The 20,864-nt window shown below is 39.9% G+C and overlaps 1 protein-coding gene across 14 annotated transcripts in view; it reads left to right on the forward strand.

The window, feature by feature from the left end:
- Positions 1 to 20,864, forward strand: part of SSBP2 (single stranded DNA binding protein 2) — a 190,681-nt gene that overhangs the window by 30,195 nt on the left and 139,622 nt on the right. For 11 of the 14 annotated variants that reach the window (XM_075136979.1, XM_075136975.1, XM_075136983.1 and 8 more), the window contains exons 2-4: positions 11,013 to 11,085; positions 17,229 to 17,290; positions 18,862 to 18,946. In XM_075136979.1, coding sequence (XP_074993080.1) covers positions 11,013 to 11,085; positions 17,229 to 17,290; positions 18,862 to 18,946 — 220 coding nt within the window. Of the gene's footprint in view, positions 1 to 11,012; positions 11,086 to 13,193; positions 13,287 to 17,228; positions 17,291 to 18,861; positions 18,947 to 20,864 lie in introns of all 14 variants that reach the window. The other 3 variants (XM_075136986.1, XM_075136988.1, XM_075136985.1) reach the window with 2 other exon arrangements.

Raw genomic sequence — 20,864 nt, forward strand, 5'->3', positions numbered from 1 at the left:
GAGGAATTTTTGATGCAGCCAGAGTACCCTCTTATTATTTCCTGTCTGTCTTCCATTGATATTTGCCATTGAGATTTTTTAATGTAGCCTGGATCACCTGATGTTTGTCTTGCACTTTTATCTTCAAGTTACCTGTTTTTTTGAAGAAACCCTTTCCACCAATTACCTGAATTTGTTTGACTTCTGAGGTCTGTTATCTTTACTTTCTTTACTCTGATGCTTCCAGAACTTCCTCTCTCCAGAAGAAAATGCTATCATTTCATAATCAGTCATACAAATTACTTTCCACCATTATTTTTTAGATAGATACTCAGGGAAATTTATCCTCAGTTTTCTCATCCCATCTGATTCCCATAAGATTCATGAGGTGACTTGTTATTGCTTGTCTCTTCATCCTTGTTTTCTCCCTTCCTTCTTGAGACTAATTCTCTGTTTCATGATTGATTGTGGCTCCTGGAAGTGTACTGTTTTATTCTTTTGTGATAATGTTCATTATTTCAGCTTGCCATTGAGATAATCTGCCAGCAAGTGTATTAGTAATAGTCTTTGACTACTTGGTTCCAACAGGGAACTTGCGATGAAATTCAGAAAACACTTTGCTAGTAAGTCTGAGATGCATCCCCTCTAAACCGGCTGCTAAACAGGACAAGTCTCCTCTCCAAAACCTTGAGCCTTTTGCAGGAGGAGAATCGGCCTATGCTAGAAACCGCCACAGCTGTGTGCTGCTCTCCGAACCCAAATCCTTCAGCTCGCTCTTTTTTATGGGTTGCTATAGGTGTGCCAAAAGACTGGGCAGGATCAGCTCAGTGGCTTTCCAAGTAGATGACTGGATTTGTGTCTGTTACCAGTTGGCTGTCCCATCAGCCTGTAGGTACACTGACATATACCTGACATGTTCCTACGGTAATGTGCCAGTTTGTGAAACCTGGAAGGGAGCTCTTCAGAGCGTCCTACCACCAACCTCCAAGTATGGACTTTGTTCTTAACAGGGTTTAAAAACTTAACTGGAGCAGGCAGTGGGAAGGAATGATACAGTCTTTATTTGACTAATTATGTGCAACTCAGTTTAACCATGATATGCTGTAAAAGAAGAAAAAAAAATTAATTGCCCAACTGTGACCCTTACAAAGGTGATCAGCAGTGTGATGCTCCAGCCTGTCTGTGGTACCAGCCGGTACCACTTTTTCACTCCGAGTTGTGACAAGTGAGGTACTAATCTGCTGTCTCACCCTACAGCTTTGAAGAGAGGACTTTAAGTTTCAGTTGCAGTGATTCCTGGCACTCTTCAATGTTGTGGACCCACCCACCATATTTAATAAAGTTATTAAACCTATATTCCCTGAGAAGAGCTGGGAAAGCTACTGGCAAAAACATGGGTCCTTCTAGGAGCCAGATACTCAGAAATACTGTTTTCTTCATAGGAATGAAAATCGAGTTATGTTGTGCTTGCTTTTGGGGGCTGATGGGCATTGCATGTCGAGTCGGTGCTGATCTGAGATGAGTCTAACTCATCCTTGGGGGGCTGGCTGTAGGCATTCATGCTTCCTCCTTCTTCTCTGCCTTCTCCTGGTGCTGCTGTACAGAGGGAGAAGTTCTTTCTGCTCCAGGGTAGGCAGTTGCTTTAGGAACAGCTGTAATATTTTAAGATAATATTACTCCACTGCTTGGAGCTATTACTACAGCAGAGCCATGGTAACCCCTTGCTGGCATCTGTGCAACGTAAGCTGTCGTGGCTCCAGTTGCTGCTGAAGCTGATCAAAGGTGACCTGGCTGGCTTTGCAGTGAAGCAAGCTAGAAGCACCTGCAGTTCTCAGCAGTGCATCTCACCGTGGGGAGGAGAGACCCTCCCATCTAAAAGACCGTCATGAAGTGTCAAAGGTGGTAGCCTCTCAAGCTGTTGTAGCTTGAGAAGGTGTCATCTGCCTGTGCTGTAGGGAAGCAGTGCTGAAGCACCAGTTGTACAGCAGCAATGTTCTCAACAGCTTGTGCGAGCTACCAAGGCATTGGTTAGAAGCCGGTCACTGTTCTTCTGTGAATACATACCAATGTATTTTTTCTTCATACATGATTTTAAAACATTTCAGTCACTGGCAGATTTTGCAAATTAACTTTTCCTTTGAGTACGGTGGGTGACAAGTGGCAAATGGTGCACCATGAAACCCGGTGTTTGCAGTGTCATGGGTCAGGGTCAGCCTTGGTTTCTGCTGATACAGGATTTTAAAGCAACCTTCTGTTATACGTAACAAGTGTTTTAAGAAATGTCATATGCTTGCTGCTCAGCTGGGTACCGCATACCGGTAATTCCGTGGCACATGTATTGCTTTAAAGTTTGCATTTTGCTAAGGACTGTGTGTGCTTTGCGCTCTGCCAGTGACTCCCCTTGCAATAGCTTGATGCTGCTAGCTCTGCTTACTGTCAGGGTAGGATGCATTGCATTAAACTCATTAACTATAGCAAATTATATACCAGGGAAAAAAAAAGCATGTAAAAATCCATTACTGTCCTATTGAAAGCAGCAGGAAAGACCAAGGTTTGCACCTTTATTATCAGGAAGAGGTGGAACCTCGTGTATTTTTGTAAAAGTCTCAGCTTGCGCTTTAAAATGTGTGTTGTCATGTAACTATTTTTTTAGTTTAGCATATTTTATAGTTATGGTAAGTTAAATAGTTTATATGGTTTAAGCCCAAGAAACTACTTAGAGGTTACCTTAAAAATACTATATTTTCATAAAATGCCAAATTTGAGATTCTAGCCAGGAGAAGGAATTGAAGGTGTGGGCAGAGCTGTGTTGGCAGTCCAGGACTGCGAAAATGAGCGCTCCTGCTTCTTGCTGCTCCTGTGTGGCTGCTCTGGCCTTTGGCAGGCTGATTTAGCTCACTCATCAAGGGGAAAACTACTCACTTTTTTTGATTGCGTTAATTTTCTAAGCTGGGGAGGGGGGAAGAAACGAGAAAGTAGTGAGAAGAGGATGTTTTTGGTCCTCGGTGTCAGTGGGTAGTTGGATGAACTCAGCCTTTTTTCTGTTTGTATGGGAAGGAATTGAGCTATTTCAGTATAAATTGCTTGCCCTCGATGAGGAAAAGCAAAAAGGGCAAAGGCTACCTGGGCTGCAGACTGGCTTTGCGCTGGACAGTCCTGAGAATTACATGATACAGGCGTTTTACTGCCTGTGCCTCTGCAAGTCACCAGAGCACCCAAAGAGCTTGTCTTGCTTCCTCTGCTGTAGCAAACTCATCTCTGATGACAAAGGATTTCCATCAGCATCAGTTTGGCTAGTCTGGAGTAAGCCTCCACCTCCTGGCCCTCAGGCACAGGGGAGAAGGAAGGGGACAGGGTCTTTCAACCCGCATAGACAGCAAAGAACTGTCTGTAATGTGACTTCAGGAATGGTATATCTAAATGGTTTAGCTTTTTAGGCTGGTGACATTAGGTTGGGGGAGGCAAGAAGGTGGGAGAGGAGGCTACAGAAACTCACAATATGTTAAGCAGAGGTAAGTGGCACCTGAGCAAACTGGAGGCACAGAGCATTGGGAAGCTAAATAAACACTGAAAAGACAAAGTCAATTAATTTCAGCATGTTTCACTCTTCATTTGCATCTGTCATTTGCAAATGAAAGTAAGGTAGTCTTATTTCTAAGGATTGCAGTTGCTGATGCATTTGAGATGTTTAACAACTTTCACATAGGAATATTGTGGGAATAATGCTGTAGCTCTAGTGGCCCAAGAGAACGAGGTTTGCAGGAAGGTATATTATTTTGTTACACAAGCAAATATAGCTGGAAAAATACAGACAAACTTTCAGGTGCATAAGCCTTACTTCTTTCTTAACCATGGACTAGGAAGCCTGTGAAATTCTACTGGAAAACTTTTTGAGGACTATATGTGCAAAACACAGGTACAAAAAGGACAGAGATTTTTATTTGAAACCTTAGAGGTCATCAAGAAAATCTATCTTTTGATAAACTATTTGGAAATCAATGGAAATTATCCCATTCAAGATAGAGTCTACAGAAGAGTGGTTTAATTTTGAAATACTTTGGATCTATAGTGATTTCTGCAAGCTGAGACCTGAGACAAAAATGAATATGAAATTCAACCAGAGTCAGATGAAAGTAAAGTGGGGAACACTGCAGTGTGACATCTTAGCACAAACCAAGACATCCTTAGCAGATGAGAATATATAAAACCATGCAATTAAGTGCTTGTGGGAGGGACTGCAGACACCACCACAGCATGTATCTCTGATCTTTTTCAAAAGATCACTGGATACCAGATAGCTATTCAATGTTTAGTTATATACTGGTGCACAAGTTAATGTGTTGCTGGAAATAGTTGTGCTAGTGCTTGAAGTCTACAGGAAGTTAAGTAGTACAAGCATGTGAAATAAGGATGCAAAAAGAATTTGTGAGTTGCAAATATATGGATAAACTGAAAAAAAAACCTGCCATTTTTTCTAATAGCTTAGAGTAAAAGGGCACTTACTAGGTTACAACTGTTTTTAACACTTGAAGCAACAGGAGGGTGAGCAGAATTAACAAGGCGTATTTTCAGGACATCTTGCAAGCAGTCGAGTGGAAGAGAGCTAGAGGTGTTGAGAGTACCTTTCTGGAATCATGGTAGGGGAAGGCTTTCCCTATCTGTAAAACCAGAATAAGCGAGGAGAAAGATCAGCTTATTTGGAAAGCACTGTCAGCCTAAGAGAAAGCACTGAGGCCACTGTTCATTATGGCACTGGGTATAAGCCCCAAATATTTAGACGCATACAAGGAGAATGTTTTCTGCTGTCCGCAGAGGAAGAAGTAAGTGGTTATGCATAATGTCAAATACATACACTTTATGCTGCCTGCGTTTGCAGGGCTGTGGTAGGAGCTCTGAGAAAAGGCAGCGCGAGTAGCCACACAAACACTGAGTATCTCCTTTGGGACATACTGTTTCCTCAGACCAGCGTTTGGTTTAATACCCAGGTGTTTCTAAGAAAACTGATCACATTGTTGGTAGGATACAGAGCACTAACATTAACATAAATCATGTTTTGAGCTGGAAATAAAACAGTAGACTGGCACGATTAGGGGTTCTTGAAAAGAGCAGTCTGCTGGCCTCAAGCTAAACAAACCAAAACGTAAATTACGTGTGGGTGAAGCGGCATGCCTGGGAGCGCTGATGTGCTAGGGGCGTGTGTGCAGATAAATCACTGTAATGTCGAGGCTGTTGCTAACGTACCTGCCTCAGCAAATGGAAAAGCGTAACTAAATTCTTGGGGTGTAGCTCGAGTTTGATGCTGCATCCAAACTGACCTTCCCACCGTTCAGGGAAGTTGAGGAGAGGTACGCACCCGTGGCTCTGCGGGGTTCGGCTTTGAGCAGCAAAGCACTTCTGCAGCCAGCACGGCCGCGTGGTCTCTTGTCCCAGGCCGCTCTTATCGTGGATAATCAACAGCGGACTGAATCACCCAAATCTCAGATGAGATGTATAGGAAAAGATTATATGTATATACATATGTATATACGAAAAAAAAATATATAAAAAATATATAGGGAAAAATTATATTCATATATAAATGCATGGGGAGGGAGAGAGAGACAGGAAGATGACTGTCAGTATGATCAAGTCGGGGAGAAAGAGTGGTTTGGCATACATGTCTGTTAAAGATATGAAACTATCCTAAAAAAAATTGTTTGCCATTGTTACTTGAAACTTAGCAAAACCAGCTCGCCATCAAGAGCTTCAGAGCAGTTTTTAAAGTACTGGATTGATGGATTAAGAAAATTTGTTCAAGAAACCCCAAATCTGAGATGTTTTTAGCTATTGTATTATATTTAAAATACAGATTTAGTGCTACTTTCTCTTACTTCAGAGAATGAGGTTTATATTTTGGATATTAAATGAGTGAGAATCCTAGGAGTCTCTGGATTTGAAATGAAGTCTATATACCTTTTTTTGGAAACAAAAAAAAGCTGTTTCTCTGTATAGGTCAGAATAGTGATTTGGAATACTGCAAGTCTCCTGAAACACAGAGAAGAACATTTAAGTTCTATTCTATGGAGCTACTCTTAAATGTTTCTCAGCTGCTTCATTCTTCTTCACACAAACTAAAAATTATGTATGGATATTGATCTACTGGTTTTCATTGTGTTTTTTAATTACTGTTTAAAAAACCAAAAGTTAAATGAATGGTGTGTCATATGCCGAATTTTCTATGCCGGAATAGTTTTAAAAAATTAAGTATTAACAACCCAAAAATGCTAGATCTATCTTGGTAATGCTCAGATCTGCCACATTCCCATTATAGATAATTTTTTTTTCTTCCCCACATCCAGCATCGGATGTTAACAGCATAATGTCTATCGCTGGCAGAGGAGGTGGTAGCATCTAGGGACATTTCTGTCATGTGCAGTCGTTCGCTATTGTAGATCTTGTGGCGAAGAGGCGGCACTGGCTTATCGCAGCGGTGAGCTGGCTGTCGGTGCTGCGGCAGGCAGGTGCGGTACCTGGACCCTGCTTTGACACGCTGCCAAAGCTGGGGAGCTGCAGGCTCTTGCTCCATCACATTGATTTTCTAACTTTCTGGATAATGGTTATACACCACTGTACCCTCAGTTAAATTACATGTATTTTGAGTTATGACATGTGGCTAATAAAACAGTGAAAGCAACTGCACGACTTCTCAACTGCTTGAAGCTGTGTGTCATAGTTGCCTGCTTCTGCCAGGTTTACTGGGCAGCTTTCGAGAGAAAGCGGAAGCTAATTTATTGCAATTCCTTACTCTTCTAAGCCCAGCTTTTGAACTTCATGGAGAATTGTGGCCATTCTCCTTTTGTTCTCTGTCTCCTTAGAAATAATGATAAACCAAACGCAGTGCTTGAAGTTCAGTCTTAGGTTGAGACAGAAGCTTTTTCAGTACACGTCTTCTTATGGAACGAAACAAAGATAGTACTGTTTTACCTTTCATGGACAAATTATTTCCTGAAAAACTTTGTGATAATAACTTGAGCTCTTCTTCTGTAAACATATGTTCGTCTGAACAACCAGTTGAGTACCCTACATGTAGTCAATGGAGCTTGCCAGGGAGTGTGACTCGGAGCACCTAAGTTAGATACCAAAAACTGATAAGGTGAACGCGGTGCTTTCAGGTTCTCACTGCCTTTTATGGAAAGTTAGGTGTTGTCTTAGTCTTTTGATTCGGAATTGGGGGAGTTTACCACTTAGTTTTCATCAATGGACATATTGCTGCAGGGCTTTGGTTGTAAGTTCTCATCAAGCTAATTGCATCTTCCCACCTGAACATGTAAGAAGGTCATTTCCACAGCACAGTTAGCGTGATTACTGTTTATTTCCTGGCAATATTCTGACAACTGGTTGACTAGAACTGGTTAAATGGTTCTTCTCTTTGGAGTTCAGGAGGATACTTGTAGGATGTATGAATGCCTTGTTCAATTAGAGCAGAAATTTCAAGCAAAACACACCAGCTTAGCAAAATGAGCACTGTAGCGGTAAGAGCTAGTCAGAAACTTTTTTTTTTTTTAATAGAGTGAATGTATCATCAGGCCATAGATGAATGTGTAGTCTAATTGTCTTGGCGGGGAGGGGGAACTCTGGCCTATGGCATGTTTTTAACAAAAAGTACTTCAGCATTATCACAAATTGATTGGAAATATTTTTTCCTCACATTACTCATGGGATGCCAACAAGTATGCAAATGTGAAAATTTAACATATGTTTCCTTGCTGCTTTTATACGGTTTCTCACACCAGTTTAATGAGTAAAAACTGTCTTTTAAAATGCCAATTCAAACCCAAGTCCTTTGGTGTTGAAGACCATCTCACTATTATTTTCTTAGTCTTCTGCTCAGATGTTGAATAGTTTATTCATTTGTTAATTTTACACATTTGGAATGTAGCCGTTTTTATCTTACTTTGGTTTTATGCTGTAGTTAAAGTTTGTATATCTGGTAATGCTCCTTGTTACACAGTGTTGCATCTTTTGGGGGTTTCTTTGCTGTCTTACCTAGAGCATCAGTTTCCATTGATCTTTTTGCTGCAACTAATGCAGTAAAACATGAGTATCTTTCTTTTGATCTCGGTGGTAAAAGCATTTATTTCTGAATAAAGCTGTAACATTGTTAACTTCTGTAAAGACTTCCTGACAGCATAATAACTAGGGACGGGCCAGCGATTTAGATCTAATAAGACCCAGTCGGGTTATTTTGTGTTGTGCGTTCTGTCTTGCATCTGTTTGTGGAAGAGTGGTCAAGCCTTGGAACAGGCTGCCCAGGGAAGTGGTTGAGTCACCATCCCTGGAGGTATTTAAAAGACGAGTAGATGAGGCCCTTAGGGACATGGTTTAGTGGGCATGGTGTGTTGGGTTGACGGTTGGACACGATGATCTTAGAGGTCTTTTCCAACCTTAATGATTCTATGATTCTATGGAAGGTGGTCTCGGTTTTCCTGTCACAGGAGCCAGGCAGTCCCCTTGCCAGCATGGTCCTGCTCTTAATTTACCACAGGTGGATCAACGTGGAAGCCTGAAACCTGGAATATTTATTCTTTTCCTGAAATCTGCCATGTTTAACCCTCACACTTAATAAACACAGTTGTTTCACCATTTCATTTCACTGCTAGTATGTTTACACCAAGATGTAACAATGCATGTCAAAGAGTTGGAGATGTTGTTAAAGTTTTAATTACGCTTAATTAGCACATTCCATGTGTTTAAGTCAAAGTTTTAGGGTTGTCTTTTTTGCAGCGTTGAAATGTCCCGGATATTTTGGGCCAGCGAAGATGGGCACAGGGTAGCGATGTTGCCTTGTGCTGGAGCACAGCTGCGTGCACCGTGTTTTGCAGGTAGACTCCAGCAGTCCTGAGATGAGACTCACAAATCTTTCTCAATATTAAAGTATTGCGCTGTCAATTTGGGTATCATGGTGCAGTATTTGCTAAAGCCTTCCACAGATGGCAGACTTAGGAAGGTGGTGTGCCTGCAATAAACTCCTGGGTTTTGTGCTGCTTCGCTTTCCTTTGCGGGGTAGCTTTTGCTCACGCAAATCCTTTTATCTGGACTGCAGGCTTCATGTTTTGATAAGAACAAAAAAGGGAATCTCGGAAGACAAATGCGATGCTTTAAAGCGCTACTGGGTATTGAAGTCATCTTGGCTGTCGTAGAAAGTGCTTCCTCTCTGCCTGTTATGTCTTTCTTAGATCTTAGATTTTGTCTACAACCATTTATTGCTTAAAAATTGAATGATAGTTGAACTGGGAAGAATTAAGTCAACAAGATGTGACTTTTTTTTTTTTTTTTTTTTTTTTTTTTGGACAGATGCAGTTGTGCTTTGGGATGAGAGGCTAGAGAGTAGTACGTGATCCTCTCTCTCCACAGTGCTTTCAGAGGCATATCACTGCATCCTCTCTGAGCTGCTTCGCAGTGAGCTCTGGATCGTACTGTGCTCTGTTAGAAGAACCAAGTGCTTTCTGCCTAGCGCTCTGAGCTCTCCGTTTGCTGATACGGCACAATACAAACTAATAAATAACTGTTTTGTAAAATACTGGAATGAGAAAGTGGATACGACCCTTCTCAACTAGTTCAAACTAAAATCAGTCATGTGTGAATATCAATTTAATTTTTTTTCTTAAATTTGAGGAAAAAAGTACATTTTTGCTTTTGAAGTTGGCGAGAGAGTAAAGTAGTGCATTTATTGCATGTACGAAGTATAAACAACTAATGAAAATTTTAATGGAATGCCTCTCCTAGATTTTAAAATTTCACACTTAATAGGTTACTGCAATAATTACTACTCTGTCAGTGCCATGATGACAGTTATCTCATCTAATACTGCATAACGTTTTGAACAGTAACAGGAAAATAGATATTCTCTGCCTCTCTGTTTTCTTTAGTTAAACTACATATTTTTGAATAGGAATTGTAAAATGTTTCAAATAAGAATAGTGATGTACCATGAAGTGCATGCAAATACATTTTACTTACTAAAAACAGTTCAGCTACCAAATTTAAAAGACACACAGCCTGACTTTCTTTTCTTTTCTCGGACTGAAATGTTTTATAGACAATTTCCAAGCATCATTATTAAATCATCCTTTTAAACAAGATTTAATTTTGAAAGACTTGAAACATGCAGACAGACAGGAACCTCTCTGGAGAGTCAGCTGAGGAATAGGAAGTGTTACTTCTTTGGATTTCTCATTCAGATCTAGCCTGCATAGCCTACATCAATAGAAATTGGTTGTTGTTACAGCTCCCCTCTTCTTGGATTGCTGAACAGGGCTTCCCAGCCCAAGTTGCAGTGGGGAGCGAGTCCTCTTTCTGCAGTGAGATCCTTATTCCAGCTCTTTGGACTTAGTTGGAGAGGTGCCCTGGTGCTGAAGATCACTTTTTGGGAAGCTCCTTCGGGAGCTGTGAGAGTCCTTTGTAGCTCTTTTGTCGTCAGAGCTCCTAGATGCACAAGTCTGAATGAATCTAAAACTGTTTGCACTTTGCTTGAGAAAGGTGGTTGTACTGCATGCCGCAGATGGATGCTGGGATTACTTTTCCTGATGCAGCCCAAAGCTTGCACGTTCTTTGAATAAACACAGGCTATTGTTCAAGTGTGCTAACAGCTTGACCCATTCCATATGTAAAAAAATTTGATCTGGAAAAATAATCGGTGTTGCTGTACATATATATCATGCTTACAGTAAGCACAGTGGGCAAATACAGAGCAGCACTAGGGCAGTTGTTATCTTACTGGGCACTTGTCCAAATATCATTAAAAATGTTGACATTAAGTAATTTGGGGGTTTAATAATATTTAATTAACTACTATTTAAACAACTCTGCTCAGATTGACCTACATGTCTACTTTAAAAGTTCTGGTATAGACAGTAGATTCGACATGTTCAGTATATGGTAGTTTGTGAAAGACAATGGAGTGCACCTCAAACTTCTGATAATCCTTTGTTTCTAAAGAAGGGGAACAAACAAATGCACAATACTAAATATTGTCCTTTTTGTTTATTTTTCAGATTAGCACTGTACGTATATGAATATCTGCTCCATGTAGGAGCACAGAAATCAGCCCAGACTTTTTTATCAGAGGTACGTTTCCCCATCCTTTTTTTCCTTACACAACTTTCCAGTGTGTGCAAGTGAAATAAATACACATTGGTCTAGAATAAACAGCAGTGACAACCTTGAATTTCTGTTTAATTGATCAGCATAGATTTCTGATTCTGCAGAAGCCAGTTTGCCATGTCATTTAACATGCCTTTGCGTAACTATTTCTGCTGTGATTTGTTATCCCTGTTCTGTGATTTGCATTGGGGAAAGATTCATCTATTTTCTGTAATAAATGTGTATGTTGGAGAATGCACTGACGATACTTTTTTTTGATTACCTTCCTCCAATTGTGAATGGTGTACCCTTCCAAAATACACAGTGATCAAGTATTTTGCATCCTACTGTCACACACTTGCAGTTCTCATTCTCTTAAGCACTGCTGACCTCTCTGTGTGTTCTTACCATGCTTCTAACCATTTAACTTCTTTTCATCTGGCAAATGAATTACGACTACAAACATTTAGGTCCTGTTTCTTAAACACTTTCAACTGCTAATGGAATTTTTACCTTTACACAATAGTTATTATTTTTCATAGCCTTTCAAAGACTTTTTGTATGCATCTTTTGAAGATTGAAGTAAATTATGTCTCCTTAGCATTTTACGTTTACTCTGGGATGCAAAAATACATGTATGCCAAGCATATTGAGGTCTTTTGGATTTATTATTATTTTTAATCTTTCTTTGATGAGAACATTTAAGATAGTAATAATAGTTGAATAGTGAGCAGAAGTGACGAAAAAATAGGCAAAATGCTGTACTAGAAAAGGTTGCTGCTTCAACTGATTCTCCTCCAAAAGCTAATAAAATTACTATACTGCTGATGACATTTTGGAGGTGGGAGAGGGGAGGGTGAGAACCTGGAGCATTGTTTGTGGTGTTTATAGAAAATTCAGGTAGCAGAGAGAAGGAAAAGGGGTAGAATTGTGGTACTATCGGTTTGTGTTTATAGTAAACTATGTTTTTGACAATTTTTTTTTCTCTTTGGAAGAGCAATGGAAAAATAAGAGAAAAGAATGGAGAGTATCATCTTGTTTTTTCCAAAAGAGCTGTCATTTGTCAACAATACCCCATGCAAGATTCACTTTGCTCATTTTGGTTTCATGATATATTTGCAAAATGAGCAGTTGGCAGAAGTATAACTGGTATGACATTTGGATTTCTAGAAAACATTCAATACAGTGTCTTGAAACTTAGCTTTTAAAACTAATTCAATCTTGGGTTATAGAGAAACTCTCAGATCTGAATGACTGTAATAGGAGGATATATATAAAATCTTTCAAATTAAAACTACTACTAGGCAAAAGACGGTAAACACAGGGCAGGGACAAATAATGTATAGAGTTGGTATGAGGTGTCTGTTAGATTTCACACACAGCTGTGAGTTTATTTACCTCAGAAGGGTAAATATTATGCTGACAATACTTTTGGTATTGTGAATGGTTGTACATTGGAACTAGAGGCAGTTATCACTGATACGGAGAAACCTGGGAAAAACTATATTTGGGCGGACAGGTTCAGATTGAGAAAACTGTACACTAGTACGGCTTGGAGAAGATAAACTAAAATGCACAAGTTAAATGGCAAGTGGTAAAAGTAACAGAAAAAAAATGGTAGTCGATCTGTAGTAGACAGGTCTTAACATTGTAATGCCCATTCAGTCCTGTAAACCACAAAACCACCCAACTCTGTACCCCATATGAGTCAGCTGTTTATGTTAGAGAGTGAGTGTTGGCATATGGGATAAAAACAAGAGAACATCAGTTGAGAGAAGCGCAAAAAAAGTCTTCTAGCTAATTTATGATGTAAGGAAAGTTACGATTTTCCGTGTGGTTTTTGTCCTTTTCTGGCTCATGGCTGTTGAGAAGCAATTGCCCTGTTGCGGCGAGCTTGTGTTGTGAGAGTACTTCAGGTGTAGGAGACACCCGGGTGGCAGAGGAGGAAATTTGTATTGGTTTGGTCCCTCCTTAAAAAGCATGGCTGTTTGGGCTCAATGCCCTCTCTGCCATGCCCTCTCTTGGCAATGGGTACAACTTGCACAGGGAGGGGTTTCATCTTGATACGAGAGAGAAATTTTTTTCTTCTACAGCAAGAACAATTATTCACTGGAACAACCTTCTCAGGGACATGGTAGGGTCCCCATCACTGGAGGTTTTCAAGATGCAGCTGGACGGGGTGCTAGGTAATCTCATCTAGGCTCCCTTTCCCACAAAGGGCTGTAGCAGGTCCTTCCAACCTGAGCTGTTCTGTGATTCTGTGAGTCACTGTTGTGCTTTAACCTGGCAGGCAGCTGAACACCACACAGCCGCTCGCTCATTCCCCCCCGCAGTGGGATAGGGGAGAGAATCAAAAAAAAAGTAAAATTCGTGGATTAAGATAAAGACAGTTTAATAGAACAGAAAAAGAAGGGAAAATAATGATAGAAGAATATACAAATGTCGTGGTTTAATCTGGCAGACAGCCAAAAAATGGCACAGCCGCTGGCTCACCCACTCCCCCCCCCGCCTCACAGTGGGACAGGGAGAGAATTGGAAGGTAAAAGTGAGAAAAACTCGTGGGTTGAGATAAAGACAGTTTAATAAAAGAGAAAGGGGAAAATAATAATAATAGTGGTAGAGTATATAAAATGAGTGATGCACAATGCAATTGCTCACCACCCGCGCTGACTGATTACCAAGTAGCAATCGCTACTTCCTGGATCACGCCTGCCGTTCATATACTGTGCATGACGTCACATGGTATGGAATACCCCATTGGCCAGCTGGGCTGGCTGTCCTGATTATGTTCCCTCCCATCTTGTGTACCTAGCTCAGTCAGTAGGCACGGGAGCTGTCCTTGGACTAGGAGGGCACTTAGCAACAACTGAAAACATCAGTGCATTATCAACATTCTCCTCATACTAAATCCAAAACACAGCACTAGGAAGAAATTTAACCCTATCCCAGCCGAAACCAGGACAACAAAATAAGTGATGCACAATGCAATTGCTCACCACCCAACGACTGATGCCCAGCCAGTCCCTGAGCAGCGGCCGCTGCACCCCAGCCAACTCCCCCAGTTTACTGAGCATGACGTCACATGGTATGGAATACCCCATTGGCCAGTTTGGGTGAGCTGTCCTGGCTATGCTCCCTCCCAGCTTCTCGTGCACCCACCCGAGCATGGGAAGCTGAAAAATCCTTGACTAGCGTGAATGTGCTACTTAGCAACAACTAAAACACCAGTGTGTTATCAACATTCTTCTCATCCTAAATCCAAAACACAGCACTTACCAGCTACTAGGAAGAAAATAACTCTATCCCAGCCGAAACCAGGACAGTCAGTAAGGTCTAGAAGTCCTCTGCTGATCATTCAGTTAGAAGGTGAACTGTGCTTTGTGATCCTTGTTGAGTACAGCCTTCAAAGCTTTGTTGCCTTCATCTCTAAAACATAGGACCTCAAGCCCATCTAGCATTTTCCTGGATCTCTTGATAGCAGAGATCTCCTGAGTTTGTTGGCTGTAACTCTTCTATCTTGATCTGCAAATGTACTTCCTTCCAGGAGACACAGGATAAAGTACTGGGTTGAAGTAACTCAACAGCTGTTTCGTACCCATTCATCATACGAGTGGCAAAATGGCAAGGGGCTAGCACAGCTAGCTTTCATCTAAAGTGTGTCATTGCTTATGAGAGTTATTCAGATGGGATACACACATTTTTGAAACAAAAGAAGCTGTTCTGCTCCAGGATCTTTCCTTTGCTGTCCCAGCTGCTATGTTCTCCTTGAAGAGCTGATCCTTACCCCACGTATTTTCTACCCTTGAAGTTAGGTTCTAGCCTTGGAGGAATAATTCCCATCAGCTTGCCTGGACCAGGAAGGTGGGTATTTCCCAGTTAATCAATCACCGGTTTTGAGCTTAATCGATACAGTTGACAGTGAGGGTATTTTTCTAAAATTAATAACTCTTTATGAATCTTCTTAAGTCTCTGTGGTCAGACAGACTTGACATCTGCCATGTAGGACAGAAGTATGTATTTTTCGAAAAACAAAATAAAACCCCTTCAAACAAGTCTCAAACTTCCACATTCCCTTCAGGCTCCTTCTCTGAATAAATTTCTCAATATGAAATAAGTCCTGTCAAAAAGGACCAGCATAAGACCTGTGAATTGGGTAATTTCCTCATCAAGCCCTGCTTTGAAGAGCATGAATACTGCTTAGACATAGTGAGAGCTTTCTACACAGACATAATTTTTGCTCTTAACTGAATGGTTTTTCAACTTCAGGAACAATTTTTTGGTTTTGTTGCATCTCTTCATTATGTCGCTTCTGACACTTCTCACAAGAACTGTGTATTCCTGCTGATCAACACAAGTTCTTCCAAGCCATTCCTAGTGCTTGTGAGGAGCAATCATTCCTCAGCAGAGTGTGTTTGAAGAGTGCGTAATACCTTTGTAGTAGCTTTGGATTTTATTTATATTTTTCATTTTTATTAATATTTTTATCTGCCAGTGCTTAAGCAGGAGCTTTTTAAAAGTGCTTTTAATATATTAACTGTTATTATGTGGTGGGGGGTTAAGCCCAATTAATTTGGTTCATTCTGCCAACTTTACCAACAGAAGTGACAGTGCTTCAAGGTTACCTTTTAAAAATAGTTTTGAAGTAGCAAAATTATTTTTGAATAGTTGTATTCAAATAATATATATCAAAATTATGCTAGGTTACTTCGTATGAGTGGAAAGAACATTTTTAGGTGTATGAATTACATACTGTTTTCCTGCAAGCTATTGACAGAACTTGTATGTGTTTAAATTTCTTAAGAATTGGATGTGGAAATCAAGTTGAGGTTGAGAATCAAAGTTTTAGTCACTTTTGGAAAATGCCAGCTTTACCAGTGCCTCTTGCATTATGAACACTGTATCTACCTTTTATAGTTAGCTTTTATGTACTTTTTTATATATATCTTTAAATACTTTTCATATTAAGGCATTAATGAAATGCTTAATTTCATTAAAACAATTTTTTTTTTGCCTGCCATTACTTCTGTCTCTGGAGCAGAATATGGTTTGTGTTTGAGCAACTTTTTTTTACAAAATTGGGCAGGAAATAATGCTATGTGTAGTTGTTGCAGGAATTTGGAGTGCATGCAACGCCCTTGTTTCACCCAGTTTTAACACGAGACATTCTTCTGTACAGTATTGCGTGGATTTCTGCAGGACCTCCAGTTATTTGCAACAGAGCTCCTTCAGCAGTTACACGGGTTTTTTTGTAGTCCAAACGACTTAATTTTGTAGTTTAAGGACAAACGAATGACTATGGCGTTGATAAAATGGTTGTGTGATCGTAGTTAATATGCAGCGTTTGGGAAGGATTGCAGAGAGACAGAACGCTGTCACCACGCATTATGTGGTCTAAGAGGTTCGCTGATGAAGTCGGGGCAAGAGTTCTTAAACTGCATTTCCTTTGAAAACAGCGTTAAACAAACCAGGCTTCCTGGGTGGGAAAGAAGTCACAGCCAGTACAGCTCTGTCAGGAGACATTGCCAGTGCAGACAAACCAAGCCAAACCAGCTTTCCATTTTCACTGAGTGGTGGGAAACTGAGTTATAACTCTGATGCTGCTCGTATTTGCCACATTACCTCTAACAGTAAAGCACTCCTTGAGGATTATAAAACACTGGCTCGCTTTGGATGCGGAGGGAAGACTGCCACCTGCTGAACCAGTAACATTAGTTCTGTGTCTTCTCTGTTTTCCTTAGTGCAACTGGAAAATCTTTTAGATCATTTTAAGGGTACTTTTTAACACTTTTTTTGGGGGGGGTCATGCATTTTTGACCTTAAAATAATGCACGTCTCAGTGGTGGAGTGATACAAAATATGTCGTTAATAAAATTCTATACAGAATCTAAAATTAAAAAAATTCTAAAACATGCTTTCCTAGAATAAGAAAAGCATATTTTAAGTATCAGCTGTGTTAATAAGTGTAATAAAGTAAGTAATATGGCCATCCAGATTTATGATGATAAAGCCTTTCATAACTAGGAAATCTTTTCTTCTTTCTCTTTTTGCTATCTGCCTGAATTATGAAATGCTTTCTAGTTACAATGATCACAAAAATGTACACCTCTGTTTTTATTGTTTTGTTTTAGATAAGATGGGAAAAAAACATCACACTGGGGGAGCCCCCAGGATTCTTGCATTCCTGGTGGTGGTAAGTATCAATTTTCTTTTCCTCTGATTTCTACAATATGTCGATTGCAAGTTCCAGCAGCTGGAGGCAAGAAATTCAGGTGAACGTTGTAAAAGGAATGTGAAGATGAGGATCAAGAACCATTTTCTTGTTAAGGAATGAAAGAACAGAAAATTACATAGGGAAAAAGATACAGATATTAGATACAGGAAAAGAAACGTTGCATAGTGCATTGATAAGAAAACGTCTTTGAAAGAAGGTGGCCTGCATTTCTTTCTTCACTACCTTCTACTAAATTGTGCATTTAAGAGATCATTCTACATATTCCACATAACTACATTTGGAAAAAAAAAGTATATACAGAGACTTTGCATATAGATGTGAGCTTCCTCTGTCTTCAGTCCACATTCTGGTCACAGGAATAGCATATGAAAGTAATTAGCTGAACCCCAGCTACCAGCCTTTTTGAGAGGCAGCGTGCAGTAGCATGGGCTTGATGCTGCGGTGTCTGCATTTGCACAGTTTCTCTCAGCTCAGAATACATGTAAACATGGGGTTGACTTGTAATTTTTTGTGCATGATACCATTTGCTTATATATACTAGTGTGCAGAGACACACATGTGCGTATAGAATTCCCAAGGGGAAAAGAGTGCTCATAGTCACTGCTATTTAGCCATGGTCCCATTTGAACACAAAAACCCAAGTGCTGCATACAGCTGCATGGAAGGTGGCATTTTTTTCATTGATCTTTCTTTCATAGCTTTTAGCTATGTGATGGAAGCCTGGCAAGGAGAACATCTTCCTTGTATCTCTGATGTCTGCATTATCCTTAATTTCGGTTGTCTGCAGCAGAGTGCTCAAATTTTCCACAATTCCTTGTTACGGTGCTGGATTAAGTTACAGAATATTAAGTCTAAAACAATAAAGAAACGCTATGAAACTCCAAGAAGTTTTATTCTTTTAATTGTTCTAGCGTACACATAATTTCATTCCAGAAACTTTGTGTTAGAACTGATTTGTGCATAACTCTATTTGAAGGGGGTTAGGGAGGAAGACCAATGGGAGTACCATAATTCCCTTTCACTCTTCGTAACCCAAGAACATACCCATCTATTTCCTACTCTTGTCCATACACCTGTTTCTGAGAACTTTTGTTTAAAGCACAGTATTGGACGTTGGAAGAACTCCCAGTTTTCTCTCCAGTTTCTTGCGTTTTTATGTTATTACGAATCCGTTCCTTCCTGTGCTTCACGGAAGTTGATTGCAGCAGTTGCCAGAGGGATGAGGTTAAATGCAGAGCTTCAGTAATATGCTTCATACCCTTAAACCCTGTATATTAGACTAGCTTCTTGGTCTATACTATAATGATATGAAAGGAATACAGCACTGCTTGCCTCGGAGAATCAAATAGCAGCACTTGATTCTTCATAGATGTTTTATAAAGCTAAATTCTTCCATAGAGGTAAGTGTTTTCACCCCTTGGCGAGGAAGTGTCTGTTTCTATATATGAATATGCATGTGTGGTGTGTATACACCATACACGGGTATTACAATGGTTTTCTCACCATCTCTGTAATTTCTTAACTTGCAGTGTATTTTGGGATCTCTACTGTGCAGCTCCAGAGAGACGGGAAACCTGTGAACATTCAAGTGAAGCAAAAGCCTTTCATGACTATGTAAGTTTTGGGTGTCTTTACCACGCTTTCATTAATTGTATGTATAAATGTGTAGAGAATTATTTCTACTCTACAGTGGCTCAGGTGTCCGTCATACATAAGTAACTCTCAGTTTTCTGGGGATGCCTTAGAATTAGGACTTCCTAATTCTGTGATTATCCAGCGCCATATGGAAAAGTCCCGGAAGCCATCTCGGAGATCAAAGTGCTGTCCCATATGTTAATGCAGAATGAAGAATGTCTTTCTGTCCCCCCTGCCATGGACACATCAGGCTGGTCACAAAGGCACAGGGCAAATGGAAGCACAGATATGTCCTGTCCAAATATCCGTACTCTGTTGGTGCTAAAGAAAAGGCTGTTCAGTAGATGGAATTGATCACCTGGCTTCTGTCAGGACCATACTGACTTAAGGTATGATTGGTCCTCAGGTGTTTTTGTATCCTGAAGCAGGTATTTTTCATCAGTGTAATAAACACTTAAGCATCATAGATCAAGTTAAATGCAAAATCATCTGGTCCAAGAGAACGGGAGGAATAAAGGGCAAAAGTATTATGCCAATTTTGATGCCTTTGAGACTTAGTTCAAAACACGGCAGGGAGTTTGGTGGTGTGTTGCCTGCAAGGACTAATAATAATAATAAAATAAATATTCTAGAAACTACGGTCCAAAACATTGCAACAGTTTCATTCCATTTTCGCCATTCTCATAATGTAAATGGAGCTCTCCAGAAATGTGGAACTGCATTCCAGAGTAGGATGGAATTTGAGTTCCTTCTACTATGTCAGCTCCTCTCCATCTGGGAATTTCATTTTTACTGATGAAATCCTTAGGAGGCTGACCACTCAGAATTTATTGTTCCTTTGGGCCACTGATGTAGTCTAAAGAGGGAGCATAACTCTCTCATGATATAACTCCGAAACGTCTTTCCTTGAGTGTTTTCCAGGTCTGTCTTAGACATAGCGTCTAGTTACTGCAGAAAAATATTTCTACAGATAAAATTAAAATTAGACTGCCATAGCCCAATGTCTTACAAACAAATTTGGAAAAATGGAAATGAATCAGCTAAGTGACCATTATCCATTTTCTGTTGTCATAATCTGATAATGGCTCAGTGTCGTACTGGGCTAATGGTGATCTTGCCTTATTTTCAGTTAACAATGACTTAGGTTGTAAATGCACCATGAACACAGTTAGAACTGTTCAGCATATTTTACTTACAGACCAATGCCACTTTAATACCCTGTTTTGGTGGTTATATTATAAGGCTAATTGGTAACAGAGCTTGGACAATTTTGCACAGTGAAGTCTGGGCTACATTGATCACTAGTCATAATTAATGAAAAAAAAAGTGTCAGAGAGAGGAGCAAAGTTACTGGGAAGTTTTCTACTCACAGAGAGGTTAAGGTCAACCAACTTGGTAAAGCATATTCCTCAAATTAAAAATGAAGTAACTCTTGCAAGTACAACTGCTGCAATCTTTTCTACCTGTTCTGTTCTAAATATACAATTGTTGGAAAAATACAATATTTCACTGTTGTTTTGAATCCTTGTTATTAGAGCAAGATCTAATTCCCCACTGAAGGAGAAATAGTTTTACAGGAATAGTTTATGACTGTAGGGAATGACATTAGTGAGTTAAATTTGAGGAGATCAGAATTCACAGTACGACAGTTGACTTCAGTAGGGGACATTGTGCTCTCAAAATATAATGTGTATAACAAAAGCCAAAAGTCTGAAACCTGTAAGTGTTGTTGTGAAATAATTTTGAAACAAAACAATCAGCAAGAGGAAATTTTCAATAAAAAAGTACTTGGAAATCTAAAAAGGAGGGGAGTCCACAATTCTTTAAACTCATGAGAGTTTCACTGATCAGGAAGTTCAATATTGAATCTAAATTTTGAGGTATACTAAGAATTTGA

This window comes from Calonectris borealis, chromosome Z (genome assembly GCF_964195595.1).
Source record: "Calonectris borealis chromosome Z, bCalBor7.hap1.2, whole genome shotgun sequence".
NCBI lineage: Eukaryota > Metazoa > Chordata > Aves > Procellariiformes > Procellariidae > Calonectris > Calonectris borealis.